This window comes from Anopheles coustani, chromosome X, assembly GCF_943734705.1.
Source record: "Anopheles coustani chromosome X, idAnoCousDA_361_x.2, whole genome shotgun sequence".
In the NCBI taxonomy this organism is placed as follows: domain Eukaryota; kingdom Metazoa; phylum Arthropoda; class Insecta; order Diptera; family Culicidae; genus Anopheles; species Anopheles coustani.
In genome coordinates this window covers 1,959,343-1,976,557 of record NC_071290.1, presented here as the reverse complement: position 1 = coordinate 1,976,557, position 17,215 = coordinate 1,959,343, and the positions used below count along the sequence as shown (strand labels likewise).

Sequence of the window (17,215 nt, the reverse complement as noted above, 5' to 3'; positions counted from 1 at the left end):
AAAAGGAATAAGGTAGCAATGAGAAACAATAACAACGGCTACAAAGTTATGGTTTCGGGATGAAATGGATGGATTTCGTTTTAGTGGAAAGCCATGTATTAAAACAAATATAGAAGGGTCCGACATTCTCCAAACTTGACTGTACATCCTATCTTTAGCGTATCTAAACATGGTTTCCTTGTTTATTCCCCTGTCTCCTATTTTTCAACTGTATTTTCGAACGCTTTTATGGGCCTTCTTTATGGAAGGCGCGCCATGTTTCGTATGTTTTGAATGTTGACACTTATCTTTGTTCGAAGGAGAATTGCTATTTAGCAATAGAAGGAACAGTGGTTGGTTGAGTCAGCTGGTGATAAATGTGTTAATGGAATAAGTGAAATTAATTGACCTACAACAGCAAAAAACATTACGCAAAATGTCGCTGCTTTGTAATACCGGTGATTGGTTTACCCTGGGGCAAGGGAATGCATTCAGGTAAAGCGAAAATGCAAGAAACAATGCTGGACGGATTGCGTTGATGCGTTTCTTCTTTTTTGCAGGAAAATAGAGCTTTATACAATGGACTGGCCGGCTAGCATCAATTTGGACAACATGACCATTCACGCTGCCCCATACGGCGGCCCTATTGCTGTTGTCAAGGATCCGAAGTCATTTATCAAGCTCGATGGGGGCAGCAGTGCTCGACCAGTGATACGAGTGTTCAACTGCGTTGGCAAGCTGATGTCGTCGATAAATGTAAGCAGAATGAACGACAAGGTTATGGGGGCGGGGGAAGAAAGAGAGCATTTTAATCATATTAACCTTCCCCATTTGGCAGTGGGATTGCGGTAATTTGGTAGCACTCGGATGGTCGGACTGCGAGGAGCTCGTCGGAGTGCAGGACGACGGTACCATCTTCATACACGACATGTTCGGCAACTTTGTGCACAAGTTTAGTGTCGGAAAGGACGTGGCGGATGTAGTCGCAGCTAAAATATTCGCCTCCGCCTCGGGCACTGGAGTCGCAGTCATGACGTCTGGCTTCAAAATATATATCCTGAACAACATCAAAGATCCTAAGTCTAGACCACTCTCCGATCTACTGAGTAAGCAAAGCGATGGCTCTGTGATTCTAGTTACAGCTAAACAACAAACGGTAGTGTAATATTAGGTAATGCTCATTTGATTTTTAAATTATTATATTGCAGACATTACCAGTGCGCTTAGCGCCTGGGAGGTGGTGTGCAAGGATCGGACAACGAGTTGCCTGCTAGCGATGGGAAATGAAATCACCGTTGTGCGCCTCGGCGACAACGCCTTCGCGGCGCACAATGTGGCGATGAAGAGCGAATACAAATCGATCGCTCTCATGTCTGTATCGTTCGATCACCAGCACGTAGCGTTGCTAACTAACACCGGTTGCGTCTGGATGGGATCATCCGATCTGAAGCAGAAGTACGCCGAGTTCGCCACGGGTCGTCAAGATAAACCGATACATCTGGCCTGGTGCATCGATGGTACGACCCAGGTCGAATCGCAAGCCGTAATTGTAGCCTACATGAGCCTGATCTTGATCATCGGTACGACAGGTGAGTCCAGTGTTTACACCTACGACTCACCGATGACCCTCATTCCGGAGATGGACTGCGTGCGCGTACTAACCAGCAGCTGCCATGAATTGATCCAGAAGGTGCCACTAAGCACGAGCAAAATTTTTGGTATCAACATATCCGAACCGGCGAGCTTTCTATTTGAGGCGCACCGCAAATTCCAGGAGCGAAGCCACCAGTCCGATGAGTACCTTTGTCTCATCCAGGGTAAGCTTTCTGCGGCGGTGGCAGACTGTGTGGAAGCGGCGGGCCACGAGTTCGATCCGAACACGCAGAAGAGCCTCATCCGGGCGGCCTACTTTGGCAAGAGTTTTATAAGCGACTACAATTCCACCGAGTACATCCGGATGTGCAAAACACTGAAGGTGCTGAACGTGTTGCGGGATCGGAATGTCGCCATACCCATTACGATTCAACAGTATGTATTCCCTACAAAAATAACGTTACCAACACTCTAGTAATCATAAACTTTCTTCTCTTTTTTGTCAGATTCAACCATCTACAGCCAGTTGTTATCCTAGATCGTTTGGTTTTCCGAAAACATTACAGCCTTTCGATACACATTGCCAAGTATTTACGGTTGCAGGAGACGAGGATTTTGGAGCACTGGGCGTTCCAGAAGATTGCACTAGATAAAAGTAAGAACATTGTGGTGCAGTGCCGTCCAGTGTTTGTGTGTGTGCGTGATTCTTAATTGCACTTATGTCCTTCCCCAGACGAAGACGAGGTGGCACGAAAGATTGAGGCCAAGTTTTCCAGTGCCGATCTGCTCGAACCTATGTCTTTTGCGAACGTGGCCGAAAAAGCACAACAGCTGGGCAAAACTAAGCTAGCGATCACGGTAAGCATGGGAGGGGGTACTTTAAAAACAGTTCACATATGTTCGTTGATCTTACTCTCGCAAGTGGTGCTTAAAGCTTGGCTTAATTTTAATTACAGCTTCTCGAGCGGGAGAAAAAGAAGAAGCTACAAGTGCCGCTGCTATTGAAGCTCGGTGCAAGCGAGAAGGCGCTGAAGGCTGCGACCGAGTCCGGCGATATTGATCTCATCTACATGGCACTGTTGGAGATGAAAAACACTACGGCGCTGGCGAAATTTCACATGACAATTCGGAACTACTCGCTCGCGCAGAGTCTGTACAAGAAGTACTGCCAGCTGAACAGCTTGTCCACGCTGAAAGACATTCACTCGCAGGAGGATGACTTCTTGGCGCAGGCGGAACTGGGCCTGCGGGAGGCCCTCGCACTCGGCAACTTGGACGCGTCGATACCGGACATCGGTGGCAACTATCGGCGCGCTGGCAAGGCGGCCGAAGCCGAGCTAGCCGACGAAACGAAGCGGCTGCTGAAGCACCAGAAGACGCTGCAGGACAAGTACCATCGCGACTTTTTCGGCCTGCCACTGCACGCCCTTGTTCGTCAGCTGCTTCAGCTCGGGGACCTGCGGTACGCGGAAAAGCTGAAGAGCGAGTTCCGGATGCCCGAGCGCCGATTTTGCTGGCTGCGGGTGCGGACACTCGCAGAAAACTACCAGTGGGAGGAGCTGGAGCGGTTTGCGCGGGCGAAGAAGAGTGCCATCGGTTACGAGCCGTTCGTGGAACTTTGCCTCCAGCAGCGCAACGTCGCCGAGGCGAAGAAGTATCTGCCGCGGTGTGCCGAAGAGAACAAGCTCAAGTGGTATCTACGCGCTGGGTGAGCAAAACTAATTTTGAAATTGCTTGCTTTATAAACCAGACCAGACCGAAACCCGTTTTTATTTGTTGCTTGTTGTTTCAGTTGCTACGCGGACGCCGCCAACATCGCTTTCGTGCAGAAGGATATCGACAGCTTGCTGAAAATACACGACCACTGCACCAACGCCGATCCGGCCCTACTGGCAACGGTCGAGAACATGATTGGTCAGCTATCCAGCAAAAAATAATGAAAATGAAGACTAGAGCATCCGAAGATTAAATTTTAATTATTTTTAGTAAAAACACTATCCACAAGGCTTAGGAATTAAGTAATGTGATTTAAGGATAGCAAAAGTAAACTGGATCGCTTTCAACTTATGGAATATGTATGGAAAGCAACGGTTTAAATATTATCAAAAATCCTGTAGGTTGCAGGCTGACTTCGTATTGTTGACATTCTGCTTTACTTCATGCTGCGCTTTGCTAAAAAAACATTTAATCGCATAGCGGATTGAACATTTGTCAGGACAGACTTTAACCCGCGGTTCAGTCTTTGCCCGGTCCCAGTCAACAGGGCTGATTTTACGTGAATTACGATCTGAATTATTTCCCGAATCGTTTGGCAGACGTGTTATAGCTATACTTGGAAAACCTACAAAAATTTTGATATAAAACATAAGTGTTGGGCTAGAAATGAATAAGAAGCTACCATCATCACAACCTTCCTGCTAATATGAAAGCCCTCCAAAATATTATGCAATATTATCGATCGACAGTTAAACGCACACGCAAAGTTACGTGTAAGAAAAGTGTGCGATGAAATATATTACGAACACGCACTTACTTATTATAAACCTGTTGTGTTTTTTACTCTGAAAACGATTGAATCGATTTTTTGGCTATACAATGAATGCTCTTTTGTCCAGTGTTTTTTAGTGCGGTTCTCCCTGCGGATTATAGTTCTCGCGATACACTCGCCCGACACGCAATATGTTAACGTTGGTCCGACAATATTTGCATAAACTAATTATTTTCATTAAAAGTTACTTTGTATGTAACATACTGTCCATAGATAGTATGTTATGCTCAATGTGTAGCGAAGAAACATACCATATTAACTTTTGCATACTGTGTATCAAAGTAGCTACTAGGTAGGAATTAAAATTACTTACTCGTGAAAGGGCTTTCGCACTAGAAAGCATCCCTTTTACGTTTCTAGTCGAACAGGTTATCAACGCAATGAAGCCGAATACAGTATGAGTTGTTTTTTATGGCAAGCTCATGCAGCCCTGCCTTTATTATGTTCAATATTCCAATAGAAAAACAATAAAATTCCACATTTCGATGTTTTTTTCTTATGCCGCATACATGTATGCTTCAGTGATGGTCGAATAATGTTCATCGTACATTTATTATTAAACGTTAGAGTTGCACTCATCTCCTCATCTACTAAATAACCACCACCGCAAAAAAAAAGTTAGCTGACAATTATCAATTACTTACATAGTTCAAAAAACATGTTAAAACAAGTTAGCTTACATGTACTCGGTTAATGCATATTTCTACAATAGATTCCTGCACACTACTGTTTTTTGTTTTTTTAAGGTTTGAAGAAAACCTTCCACATTTAGATTACCGTTTTACAACAAATTCGTGCCATTGTACTCAAAACATGATAGAGTAGGATATTTGATTGACAAGCATGAACTTTATATTTAATTATAATGCTTGACATTAGAAAGTAATTTTCGACAACATTGAATATAAAAAGAGGAAGTTTCATCTTCCTCAACGTGAATGGACAAAACTTAAAGCAATAACAATTTATAAAATTTCTTACTTGTTTCAAATTTAAAAACAATAGAGAGGGGTTTGTGTAAAATATGGATGGATAGTCTAAATCATTATAATGCTTGCTCGGTCGATAGGCAAAGGGATATTTAATGCAAGAAAAATATGCTGTAAAGTAATGCATTAAACAATTGCTAGTAATCTAGCATAGACTATCCACGCACGTACTACTTTCCAAAGGGAAATAGTCCAGCAAGCCCTTAATGGGGCAGGCACGAGCGAAGACGCTCGGTTACGCCAAAAGAAGAAGATTGCATCCATTGAGTCATAAGGTGAGAAATGCGACTTTTGAAAATACGAAAAAGACGAACAAAAAATACTTATACATGTGGGAAGCCTTAATTATGGTTACGTTAAAATTATGCTGCAGCATAATGCTACCCTCCCTCTCCCCCCCGCTTCGCTTTACAGCAGTGCTAGCTTCATAACGGCCTTGCGCCACTTCTGGCAGTCGCGCTGCAACCGGCGCTCCTCGTACGACAGTTTCTGGTGCTGCATGTTCAACCGGTCCGCCTCCGACTCGAGCTTTAGCTCCCTATCCTTCCGGTTGATGCGCGACTTGCGCGACGCCTCGTTGTTCTTGTCCCGCTGCTCCCGGTAGCGCCAGTCCGCCTCGCTCAGATGCTCGTACTGCGAACGGTCCCGCACCGTGCCGACCGCCTTCGGTGGCCGGCCGCGACGCTTCGGCGTTTGCGTCGTTGTGGTGTTCGAGGACACATCCGAATCGCCGCACACGGACGACGCGGATGAGCGGGAGCCAATGCTGCAGTTGCTGTTGCTGCCGCCGTACTGACTGAGATGGTGATGTTGAGCGCGGTAACGCCCCGATGGCGAGGAGGTGGAAGCCTGCGACTCTTCCGTGCTGGCTGTGAGCTGACGCAAACTGTCGAGCGTTAGCGGCTGGGGGATTTTTATCTCCGTACTATCCTTGACGCTGTTGCTGCTGCTCCTGCTGCCGGTGCTGGTGCTGCTATTTGCACCGCTATTTGCTGTATCTGCCTTCTGTTCTGTTTCCTCTTCCTCTTCCTTACGCGATGCAGATGGGAGGACATCGTCGAGCGTTGGTTTTTCATCTACGACTGAATTGTACTTGTTCAGATCTAACGAATCCTGTCGGTGTTTTATGAGGAGGATAAAAAAAACACAACAATAGGTTACTTTTGTACGCCATGCCATAATTATAATTATTTTAAAACTTTGGATTAATCTTTGCGGACAATCAAAGTGAAACGGGGGGAAAGAAAGATCAACTTACGTCATTGGTATCGATGAACGAGAGAAGATCAAACTTTTCATCTTCCAAATCCAAAATGTCATTTGTTAAATCGGGCGTGTTGAGGGTTGCTTGCGGTGGCATGCGGTGGTGGAGGTGGCCGAAGATGTTGGTCGTGCCCGTCGTCGTCGTCGTCGTCGTCGTTGGATGTAGCGTTTTGTTGAGTAGCAGGAAAGGATCTTGCATGGAAAGTATGGTCGGTGGTTGGGCGCCTCCACCAAGGTGTACCTTCAACGTTGGCGCCTTCCGGTGGGCGACCGATAATTTGTTCTTGGTGGTGGTGGCGGTGGAGCTAGCGGCGTTGGTATTCACGGTTGTTTGCGTTGCCGCAATACCCGGTTGAACAGTGCGCCAATAGCTGTCTTCCGTGCTCCTCGCCGTTACCTTCACCGTCGTACTATCCTTTGCAGCTGTATGTCTGCTGGTTGTCTGCTGTCCTTCCTGTTGGTGGTCGTTTGATAGTTTGAGCATTTTCGGCTTCAGGTGGTTGTGTGCCTGATCGCCACTGTCCTGGTTACGACGTTTTATGGTGGAATAGTTGTGATCGTACTGTGGATTGACCGCACTCGTGTTTGTCGTCGTCGTCGTCGTTGTCGTCTCAGCGGTAGTAGTAGTGTGTGAATTATTGCCCTTCACTAGGACGAAGGATGGTTCGCTCTTGATCGCTGTTTTATGGCCGCCGCCGGCGCCCGAGACCGGTGTTGTGCGGTGAAGCGTTTGTATCTGATCGAGACTATTTTCAAACGGTTCTTCCAACACGGGCTGTTGCAGGAGGTGGTTGGAGGCAGGGGAAGGGGAGAAAGATATTTCGGTACTGTCGTTGGCGAGCAGGTACGATACGCTACTGGGTACGTCTACAGCTTCGAGCAGGTTTGTGTTTGCTGCTGCTGATGATGATGTTTGCTGCTTGTCAACGAGAATGCTGGAGGAAATATCTTCCTGCAGCCATTTGAAAATGTTAAGCGAAAGCGAGTCCGCACCGGAACCGTGCTGCTGCTGCTGGAAATGATCCGGCTCGTCGTCAACGATGAAGGAGAGTTGTGCGGCCGAGGGGCCGGTTGATACTAGGTGGTTGGTGGCGTCACAATCGAACCCACTGGACAGCTGCTCGATCTCCTCGTGCAACGAAACGGGCGAACCCGTGATGAAGATCGTCGCCGGCTGTGGTTCTCCTACCTCCTTCGCCTTTCCCCCCGTCAGCAGCAGATTGTTGCAGTCAACCGTCTGCTCCATGGTAGAAGAAGTTGCTCCTCCAACACTGACACTACTACTGTTGTTGCCATCGAGCTGCGGTAGCCCTAGCTGAGAAATCGAAAGAAGATGTTGCTGCTGGCCGTCCTCCCGCGTGGCCCTATAGTCGTATTCCTCAAGCCGGCGCTCTAGCTCCGAATCCGTGATATTGCTGCTGCTGCTGGCTGGGGAGCTAATCCACAGGTGTTGATGTTGATCGTCTAGTTGCTGCTTCTGTTGATGTTGTTGTTGCTCTAGAAGGCGCTGCTCGTCCGACGAGCTGACGACGATGGAGCTGGAAAAGTCCAGCCCGCCGCCGATGCACGTCTCGTTGGTCCAGTCGACCTCGGGCAGGAAGAGGGGTGTCGTAAGAGAAGATAGTTCGTCGTCGTCGTCGTCGTCGTCGTGGTTGGCGGTGGAAGGGACAGACAAAAACTGATGGCATCCGTCGTCGTGGGCTACGAGATGTATGTTTCCACCGACAACTGCAATGTTCGTTTGCTGTCTGCCACTTCTGCCGCTAGTACTGCTGTTATTACCGCTATTTCTAATGCTACTGTGGTCACGTTGGGTTTTAAGAGTTCTCTGGTGGTGCAGCTGCTGCGCTATTGTGCCAGTAGCTGCCGTTGTACCAGCTGCAACAGTCCCGCTACCGCTGCAGCCGCTCGCTGGAGGTGCTGGAGGTGACGTCATCGCTGAGCCAATTGGTTCTGCGTTGGAAAACTTGCCGCTGTTGCCGCTGTTGCCGCTGCCGCCGCCGCCGCCGCCGCCGCTGCCTCCGTTGATGGTCTTATTACATACGCCGTGTACAGTTACGCTTGTTTCCGCACCGCCGAAGCTTCTTCTTCTGGGGGATTTGTCAAGTTCAAGCCGGCAGACATCCGCTGATGCTGTCTTGCGCGCGTTCAGAGGAAAGCGTTCACCTGTTGAGTCGCTGCTGCTGTTGCAGCTGCCTTGCGCCGTCGCCAATGCCGCCTTGAGCTCCGCCATGTGATGTGTGCCCCCCTCGTCCATGAACATGCTGCCGTCGACCTTCCACCAGTCGATAGGTGTAGACGGGGTACAGCTGCTGCTGTCCACCATCGTCGTCGTGGTATTCATCCAGGACGTATCGTCCTCCACCGCCGCGAGCGACAGGAACGGCGAGCACACGCCGACGCCCGCCCCCTCCTTGCCGCTCGGTGCCGTGTCCAGCCGGCGCGGTGCCAAGCAGGACGTATCGTCGTGCAGCGGCAGTTCGCACGGCGTACCGGCGAGCGATGATTCCTGTGGCGAAAAGTTGGCTTCCCGATGACTCCGTTGAACTAGGCCTCCGTAAAAGTTGATGCTTTCCTCGCGATGGTCTTCCAGCTGCGCTACGGTAGGCGACGGACGCCGTAGACAGATCGCTTTCTCGCCATGAGCGGCATTCGTTGACGAATTCAATTGCATGTGCCATCTTGAAAGTGACTGCGGGGTGATAAAGGAGCGAGTGATCATGAGAATGGGGACTAGTGTGGCCAACGAAAACGAACGGAAGCGAAAATACTTACGATAAATTCACCGTTTAATTCTAATGAAATTTTAACGCTTTAGGAAACGCGCCGGATTGAGTTGAGAGTTCCCAGCCCTCAACCTGCGTTCGAGAAAGATAGAAAACCAGAAACGAAACGGTTAGCGATACCAAACAGATAAATAAACAAGTAAGAGATACTGCCAACGCACGGGGAAAAATCTTCACATCCTGTATTCCCTCGTCCATTTGCCACATGGCAAATAAGCCCAGAACATTCTTATTAAAATCTCACTCCCAGTCAGGTCTTTACTGCGCGTTCCCCCCTCTGTCGGTTGTCGATAAGTCTTTTATTTTATTATACGCACTAAATTGGTTCAAATACTCAATTCAACCATATTGCAGGTTAAGGGAATTTAGTCTCAATCTATGCAAATGATGTGGGTTATATTTTTGCGCCTCGTCATGCTCACGAGTGGAGCTTCATAACATTTTAAAAAGCTCATCTAACAAAGCTTTCGAGTTAACGAAATGAAAGCATTCAATTGTGGAACGTAAAATGTGACAAGTTTAAGAGTTGGACAGCGAAACATTTAACCGTCGACAGAGGAAGGTCATATGAATTAGCAAAAAATTAGTACCTCAAAAAAAAAACTAAATCAATGAAGCTGTGACGACGTTTTCGAAATTACTTTCTGTGCCGCTCCCACAGCTTACTAACGAACTGCTGCTGACGTAACCTGCTAAGTCACCGTTACCGTAATTATGGGTGTGCTCTCTGTCCCTTTTGGGGCTGGTGACACCCTTCCCCGACCCTTCCGCGCCCAAAACCGAACGTCCATCAGTGAAAAGAAACTCTACTCCCTCCGGGTCGCACCGAACCGAGCTCTCAAAGAAACCACTTTATTCCTTATCTTGGGCCGCAACAGCGATAACTGCTGTCGTAAAACTGATAACAACGACGGCCCTCTGCGGCTACGCACGCTATTAATGGAAGTTAATAAGACAGCTAGAGCGAAACGATTTATGTGCCCTGAAAACCTTCATGAATTCTGAAAGAAATACTAGCCGCCTTTTGCCTAATCTCTACAAAAAATAAATATTCAAATTAATGGTTCCTCTTTCGGTTCGTCTCGATCGTTAATATTCTGGATTTTTTCTTTTCCATTAAATTTCAAATGTTCAACCCAACACGCAATGAAACGTGTTGGGACATGACCTTCGCTGAACTTTCGCGAAGTCTGTCGCGGGATAAGCATGATGGAAACATGTACGGACACACGCACACACAAGAGAAATCTAAATCTACAAAAAAAACCTGTTTTTGGCATCTTTCGAATGGTCCGTAAGCCTCTGGGATGTTCCAGAATACGGTCTGTGGAAATTTCAGTGGTCGATTTTGAATAATTCCAACACGAGCCATGGTGGCTTGTACGCGTTGGCTGGCTAGCTAGCATACTTTTTTGTATATTATTTTTTTTAAGTAGCACTTTGATTTCTTTATCTCTCATCCATGAATTAACAGGATCCGGTTGAGCGTTTTCTTTTTGCCTGGGGGTGCAATAAAAAAAATTTGAAAAAAATCCACCATGGTTAGGTAAGATATTTTCCAACCAACGGTAGCTAGGAAAAAGGCTCATGTTTTAACATGTTTTATTTAAATGTCTCCGGCCTCCGAAGCTCGTGGAACATTCTAGAAACATACGCACTCGCGGTGTGTCGTACGCACGAGGCATATACACACGCAGCCATACCCACCCTGTACAGTTAGTCAGTGACTAGGGGGGAGGGTAGGGAAGATGAATCACGTTTTAACATCTTCAGAGCGCACTTTTCTAGCGCCTCAAGGAAGGGAACATATGTAGCTGTCGATATTCCTGCTTCCCTAGGAAGTGGAAAAACAATCATCGCCAGGGCAAAATAGTTTTAAAAATAGTAACCAAGCAAGCAACGAAAAACTAACGTCGCAATTTGCACGGCCTCGCCCACCACCCCACCGTCCCTTTACTGTTACTTACCCAGAAATGCTCGCTCGAACGCTTGTACTTTTGGGGGGGTGAAAAATAAACACTCGCCCGATGAACGCAGGACACTTGTTTCCGGTCCTGGCTACTTGTTTGATTGAAGACTGTATTGCAATCCGCTTGCAAGGATCAGGATATATCAGGCGCACGCAGAAAAAAATATATTATTTCACTTATTCACCAGCACCACAGGACCACCACAGTCTAACCGCTTTCTTACTACCGAAGGTAATGAACGATGTGGCTCGAACGGAGCAAACTCGGACCGGGGCAAACCCAGGCCAGATGTGATGTTGGAAGAACCTATTTTCGTTGTGCAACATTCAAGCGATCTGATTGGCCAGCCGCACACGGCCGTACGTCATTGTGCGTTCCGATTGGTCCGGTCTTTTCGACTGTCTGAGAGCTGACGCCATTTGACAGCACGCTAGTACCGCATCGTTTAAAATCGTCAAAAAGAAACCGTTGGCATACTACTAAATCACAAAATTACGTGAAATCAATGGTGGTATGCAATTCGTTTTACTATCAACCGGAAGAAGCTTCAATTTGATTGATTTTCCCTACGTTGGCGTACCGATCGATTCACTCTTGAAGACATTATTGGCTATGAAAGGTTATACCATCATTAGTTCATCTATAGATTTATAAATTAATTTACTTAACAAATGCATGCACATATTCTCCACCCATTGATAGTGAAATAGAATAGAAATGATCTGCTTACCAGCAATTATGTCTTTCCGTTTATCTAAAATCGTCCCAACACGTGGTTTCTTACATTAAGCACTACCCCACGGAGTAAGCGGACATTTTGAATCGCAAAGATTTCTCAGCCACCAACCCGCAAAACGCGTTGACAACACGTTACTGCCGTGAATGGCAGATGGAAAAGTCAAGTTTTGCGATGCGGATTAGTCGGCATTTTTCGAAATCAACGTCGGTGATTCATCATCCATATCGAAGATCATTCGCACTTGCCGTTCCACATCTCATATGGTCCTAGTATCGTAGAGATATATCCTGGAATGTCTACACCGGGCTGCTTGCAAACCACTGAAAATAAAAAATAAAATAAAAGAAAACCATCCCGTTACGATCGTTGTGTTTATTTCAAACTTTTTATATTTTACGTTAAATAAACACCAAAAATTACATTCCGATTATAATTGAAACAGGTTAACTTGGCTAGATAATGGATAGGTTGTTTTACTAACATAAAATGCGCAAAAAACGTGACAAGAAGATTTTCCTAGCCGATTATAGTACAGTCCAACCTGGGATAGGAGAAAAAAACAAAGGGGCACATATGACTGTTTCATCGGTTCTATCCTGGGTACTACCTAAAGCATAGACACTTCAAAGTAAAAATTGCATAGGAGCATGTTGTTCGTTCTATCCTATGCAGTTTTCTAGCTAATTCGACCCCACGCTATGAAGGCTCTGTACTGTAGCAGCAAATCGTAAAATAAGCGTTCCTTGTGTAGATCCATCAAATATCAAATTAACGCAAAAGCAAAAAAAAAAGAGAACTTCTCAGTAGCTTTGCCATACATTCCGTTACCTTGTCTGCACTTGTCACTTGAAGATAGAGAAAGGGGAGGCATTTCGTTGCTCTAAAGAGGGTTTTGCTTTACCCCGTCTTTCGAGGAATGTTCGCCGGGAAGTGGTGAAAGTATTCATATATTCCCTACCAATTTCGTTACTCTACGCTAAAGACGCATTAGCTGCTGTATCCTGTAAGGCGTACTACTATACCTTCCCTTCTAGTTAAATTTACTTTTGCGGATGATGCAAAAAACGTACTTCGACCTTCGGCAACACCATATTCCCTTCAGTCTTTGTCCTCCCCGGGGGTTTTTTGGAGAAGTCCCGACGTTTATTATTGTTGTGTGGTTGTTTTTTTTTTTACTTTACTTTACAAAGCATTTTATGATCATTTCATTCAGCATTTCTTTTTCCTGTTTCCTTAGTGGTTTATAAGATTATTTCTTTTTTGCTAGTACTTTGATACTTTCTTTTCCCTTACTATTTCTATAGGTTTTAAACAAAACAAAAAAAAAGACGAGCACAATGCCGCAACGCAAGCTTCGCATTGTTCCAGGGCGCAGTCAACGCAGTGACGCGTACACGCAGATCCGATTCCCTTCGAAGATGAATTGTAATTAGTGCTTTTTATATGCCTTCTTTTAACTAACAACGAGCTCATCCGCCGAAGGTCAGCTGGTGGTGGTGGTGGTGGTGTTGGTGGTGGTGGTGGTGATCAGGGTGGTTTTGTTATTCTCTCAGTCGTCTATCTCATCGGCTGAGAGTCCATCGAAGGTGTTCTTCATCGACAAGTTCTGTGGCGAAATTTAAAATGGTTAGCGTACGGATTGGTTTGGCTTTTTCGAGCGAAATAGTTCAATCCACAACAGTCAGTAATGTACGGAACGTACCGGTCCTGTGGGCTCCTGAAACTTGGGCATACGTTCTTCTAGTAGTTTCGGGTCTTTTTCTTGTGATGGTTTTGCTGGCCGATCCTTGTTGTCTCCGGCTCGAACCCCATCGCGTGATGGAGGAGGGAGGGGAGCGCGATCGCGAGTGTCGCGGTCACTGAAACCAGAGATGGATAGCAACATATTTTATTCCATACATCCCTTGCAGCTGTGTTTTTATTCAGAATTCAGAAAGTGTAACGATTCAGAAGCGCTCCAAAATGTTGTCCATTTCAATATTCAATCGGCCAGAGTAGATGAAAATTTTATAAAAAATGCCAAATAGCAATATTCGAAAACCATTTTCATGTAAATAGGTTACTGAGCAATCAGTGCGAATGTATGATAAGGCGACATTTCACTTACCGCGGATAATCTCGGCCGGTGGGAACACCGTTTCTCTGGACTGGGGGATTCGTACCCCGGTTGTTCTGCTGATTGTCTGTCCTGCGGTCCTCTAAAGAGTAAAGTAAATTTTAAAAAAAAATGTTAGAATAAAGAAAACCCAAAAAGAGGGAAGTAGTCAAACGAAGATGGAGTTAAGCAAACAAGCAGGTCAGTGTTCAGCTGGAATCGAAGTAAATAAGGAAGAAAACATGGAACCGCGGGGTGCGCCAAACGTTGCTGCGCACAGTCTATGGAGCGAAATGAAACTAGGACATGTGGCAAACGCGCAACAAAGCGACACAATGGTCTGTGTACAGGACAGCACAGGAGTAGCCGTGTCACGCCGTCTGTCCGGTTGGGGGGCTTCGATAAAGCACGCCACGCGGTCCTGTACTCAGTGAATGCGAGCTGCTGGTAGCATATACCTACCCGTACGTCGGTTACTAAGATACTTTCCACCACTGGTGTTACTAGATTTTGCCGCGGGCAGCTGAGGCAGTCGTTTGTCGACGTCAGCGTGCGCGTGAGGTGCTTTATTACCTTTGTTAGTTTCGTCGTCGGGTTTGCGCACTCGCCAGTTCACCACCTCCTCAGCCGCGTCATCACCTTTGTGCTTGCTGGCGTTGTTCTCCTTGTCCGTGTCAATGTTTTCCTTATCCGCTCCCTCCACACCAGCCTTGGCTGCGTCCTCGGACTCCCGAGCGGCTGCAGCGGCCAGCGCTTCGGCCTCCTTCTTACGCTGGCGCTCCTCGCGCTCGAGCCGCTCCTTCTCCCGCAACCGCTCCTCGATTTCGCGCTCGCGCGCGGCCGTATCGACCGGCTTTGCGTCGCCGAACACCTTTGCCGCAGGCACCGGCGTCGGGCGTGGCCTTGGCGGCGACGGCATCGAATCGCCGCTGCCATCCCCGGAGCCAGCTTCGCTCTTCGAGTCATCGTCCGATTCAGGCCGCGGCTTCGGCAGCTCGGGCAGTGGGAGTGTGCGGGGTTGCAGCACCAGCTTCGGACGCTCCATCGGCACCTCGGGTTCGCGCGGGCGTGTCATGCGTGACTCCGGCTGACGACGGAATCCACCATCGCCGGATCCTCTGTCTCGGTCGTAGTTACGACGGTTGGCACCGGGCGAGAGCGGTGGCGGCAGCGGGGGCCGATTATCGGTACGCCAGTTTCCGCCACCACCGGACGAATCACCCGATCGATCCTCCCGGTCGCGATTGTAGCCGCCGCCGCCGCCGCCACTGTTGTAACCGCTGCGGCGCATGCCACCTCCGTCACGATCACCCCCGCCGCCACTGCCACGGTCTGGGCGATCGCGCCAGTTTCCGGAAGACGGCCGATCGCCGTCTCTGTCGGATGAGGAAAAGTTGTCATAGCGGTTGTTGCGCCGCTTGGTATCGTTCTCGTTGTACGGGCCGATGCGGATGCGACGGTTGCGCACCATCGGCTCCGGCATCGCCAGCACCTCGATGAGGTCGTCTCGCGTGGCAAACTCGATGTTGCCGAACCCGCGCAGCCGGCGCGAGTCACCGTCGTCGCGCGGCAGCGACATCGCCACGATCTCCTGATCGGCAAATATTTCATAGAGGTCCTCCTCATTGATGTCATAAGGCAAGTTCGACACGTATATGGAGAACGGTGGGTGCTGCGGTATGGAGTCATCGTTCAGGATGCGGGTGGCGCGGGGCGCCGTCGGCAGCGCGATAACCTGCGTGCGCACACCGCGGTCGTCGTCATCGTCCTCACCATCCTCGCCCCAGTCGCTCAGCTTGACCGGCACAGAGATCTGCACCTGATTCAGCACGGCCGTATTTCCATCGGTAAGGAACTCTCCCAGCGACAGCTTGTTGGTCTTTTTGACCTTCTTCCCTTTTTTGCCTGGAGAAAATAAATACCACATGTGTTAAATGCTTCTGTAGGTCGGAGGTGCTAAATTAAGAGGCAGGGAAAAACGAGCAAATTAGCTGTACGCCATCGCATTGAAATTCGGAGTCATTAAACTTAGCGACGGATCACGGGTGTGTGTAGAAAATGTGCTAGTCATGTTTTCCCGCCTACTGCTTGAACGAATCCATCCTATTAGGTCGTCTATCATCGACTGCACCGGAGGATTGTGCACGATGAGTTCGAGGCAAGTGAAACGGTACGATTAACTGTATTTTTGTACTAGGAACGCACTTCCATTGCTTCCCGTTTCCATTTTGTTTCCATTCGTCACATAACATTATTTCTTTACGTCAGTTTGACACACATACTTCAAACTGAACATTGTGAAGAGACCGTGGCCGTGGCCGATTTCTAGATTAGGTCAAATCACGCACTACTAGCGCTGCTTCGCTTTCGGTTGATTGAAGAAAAATTGTACCTACTGCACTGAGAGGTAGGTTAAATTTGTTTAAAACACTTCTAATGACCACCTGCACGAAAGATTTGTATGTATGGCCCAATATGCGAGCATATAGCCATGTTAGCAGCAAACATACGCTCGTGTTATGCAAAATTACATCCATAAACGAGTGCCAGTTGCGGCCTACCGATGCGGGAACGAAATTACTGTGCATATGCGTGCGAACATAGCCTTTCCGTGTCCTCGCATCTGCAGCGCGCGCACTTCACACACCCAATGCAGGCCAACTGCAGGCGACCAGTTTAGATTGGTCGGGAATGCGTCCTCCATATTCGCACCGCCACCTTTCAGGTATTCATCACTCGACCCCGCTTGGAAATCGTAACAGGTGTCCACTATTTCGTTCGTTCGTTCGCGACAAAACCTTACGCCACCCCGTAAAACGCGACTGGAGCCAACCATTGGCGATGAAAAAAGATCACAATTTCATATTATTTGGCCATCGAGCCACGCGGTACAATTGCTAAGCGAACGGAGAATTCCTACGGCCACCCTCGGCTTGCTCGCCCATCACTTTTATACGCAGCGAGCAGCAATCGACTTAAAACCGTACGCAAACACAAACGATACTTCACACGCGGTTTTACGCGACGATGGCGATCGAAATGCGTGTACGAGATTCATTAAATTACACTTTTTACCTGATACCGTAGCCATGTTTGACTGCCTTGTTTCGTGCAGCGATAATGAAAGGTCGAGCTAGCCATTCATCGCATGAACAAAGGCCGTTTGACAGCTGTCAACTGTGACAGCTCCGAATCTGCCTACGTGACACAAGTAGCAAATAATGCCTATGTAGCAAAAATTATATACAAACAT

General features: G+C 47.7%; 3 protein-coding genes across 7 annotated transcripts in view; 1 reads left to right on the top strand and 2 right to left on the bottom strand.

Moving 5' to 3' along the window:
* The window catches only part of LOC131269468 (uncharacterized), a 47,823-nt gene extending 36,482 nt beyond the window's left edge, over positions 1-11,341 (bottom strand). Inside the window, exons 1-4 of one of the 2 annotated variants that reach the window (XR_009179008.1) lie at positions 11,126-11,341; positions 9,148-9,230; positions 6,368-9,064; positions 4,995-6,222 (exon numbers count right to left, since the gene is read on the bottom strand). Coding sequence is in view for 1 of the 2 variants with exons in the window: in XM_058271839.1 (XP_058127822.1) it covers positions 5,518-6,222; positions 6,368-9,046 (3,384 nt within the window). In the remaining variant the exon portion in view is untranslated. Of the gene's footprint in view, positions 1-4,907; positions 6,223-6,367; positions 9,065-9,147; positions 9,231-11,125 lie in introns of those variants that run through there. The other variant, XM_058271839.1, reaches the window with a different exon arrangement.
* On the top strand, positions 344-3,738 carry LOC131269470 (vacuolar protein sorting-associated protein 16 homolog). The gene is made up of 8 exons (XM_058271841.1): positions 344-474; positions 540-735; positions 818-1,085; positions 1,188-2,007; positions 2,079-2,227; positions 2,306-2,430; positions 2,529-3,280; positions 3,365-3,738. The coding sequence occupies exons 1-8, from the start codon at positions 416-418 to the stop codon at positions 3,507-3,509; spliced, it is 2,514 nt and encodes an 837-aa protein (XP_058127824.1). The 5' UTR covers positions 344-415; the 3' UTR covers positions 3,510-3,738.
* A 1,623-nt stretch (positions 11,342-12,964) lies between the features above and the next one.
* Positions 12,965-17,124, bottom strand: LOC131269474 (eukaryotic translation initiation factor 4B-like). 4 transcript variants are annotated; one of them, XM_058271848.1, is made up of 5 exons: positions 17,038-17,124; positions 14,536-15,867; positions 13,975-14,065; positions 13,570-13,726; positions 12,965-13,473 (listed from the first exon to the last, which is right to left on the bottom strand). In XM_058271848.1, the coding sequence occupies exons 1-5, from the start codon at positions 17,051-17,053 to the stop codon at positions 13,417-13,419; spliced, it is 1,653 nt and encodes a 550-aa protein (XP_058127831.1). In that variant the 5' UTR covers positions 17,054-17,124; the 3' UTR covers positions 12,965-13,416. The 4 variants fall into 4 exon arrangements, with proteins under 4 accessions (XP_058127831.1, XP_058127829.1, XP_058127830.1 ...); XM_058271846.1 differs by lacking the exon at positions 17,038-17,124 and adding an exon at positions 16,972-17,032; XM_058271847.1 differs by lacking the exon at positions 17,038-17,124 and adding an exon at positions 16,883-16,944.
* Between the last annotated feature and the right edge of the window lie 91 nt (positions 17,125-17,215).

Coding starts and splice junctions, on each gene's coding strand:
- LOC131269470 (XM_058271841.1), top strand. CDS start 416: ATGTCGCTGCTTTGTAATACCGGTGATTGGTTTACCCTGGGGCAAGGG. Junction 2,431..2,528: donor AAACTAAGCTAGCGATCACG/GTAAGCATGGGA, acceptor TTTTAATTACAG/CTTCTCGAGCGGGAGAAAAA. Junction 3,281..3,364: donor AAGTGGTATCTACGCGCTGG/GTGAGCAAAACT, acceptor TTGTTGTTTCAG/TTGCTACGCGGACGCCGCCA.
- LOC131269474 (XM_058271846.1), bottom strand. CDS start 17,020: ATGAATCTCGTACACGCATTTCGATCGCCATCGTCGCGTAAAACCGCG. Junction 15,868..16,971: donor ATCGTCGCGTAAAACCGCGT/GTGAAGTATCGT, acceptor TATTTTCTCCAG/GCAAAAAAGGGAAGAAGGTC. Junction 13,727..13,974: donor ACCGGCCGAGATTATCCGCG/GTAAGTGAAATG, acceptor CTCTGGTTTCAG/TGACCGCGACACTCGCGATC.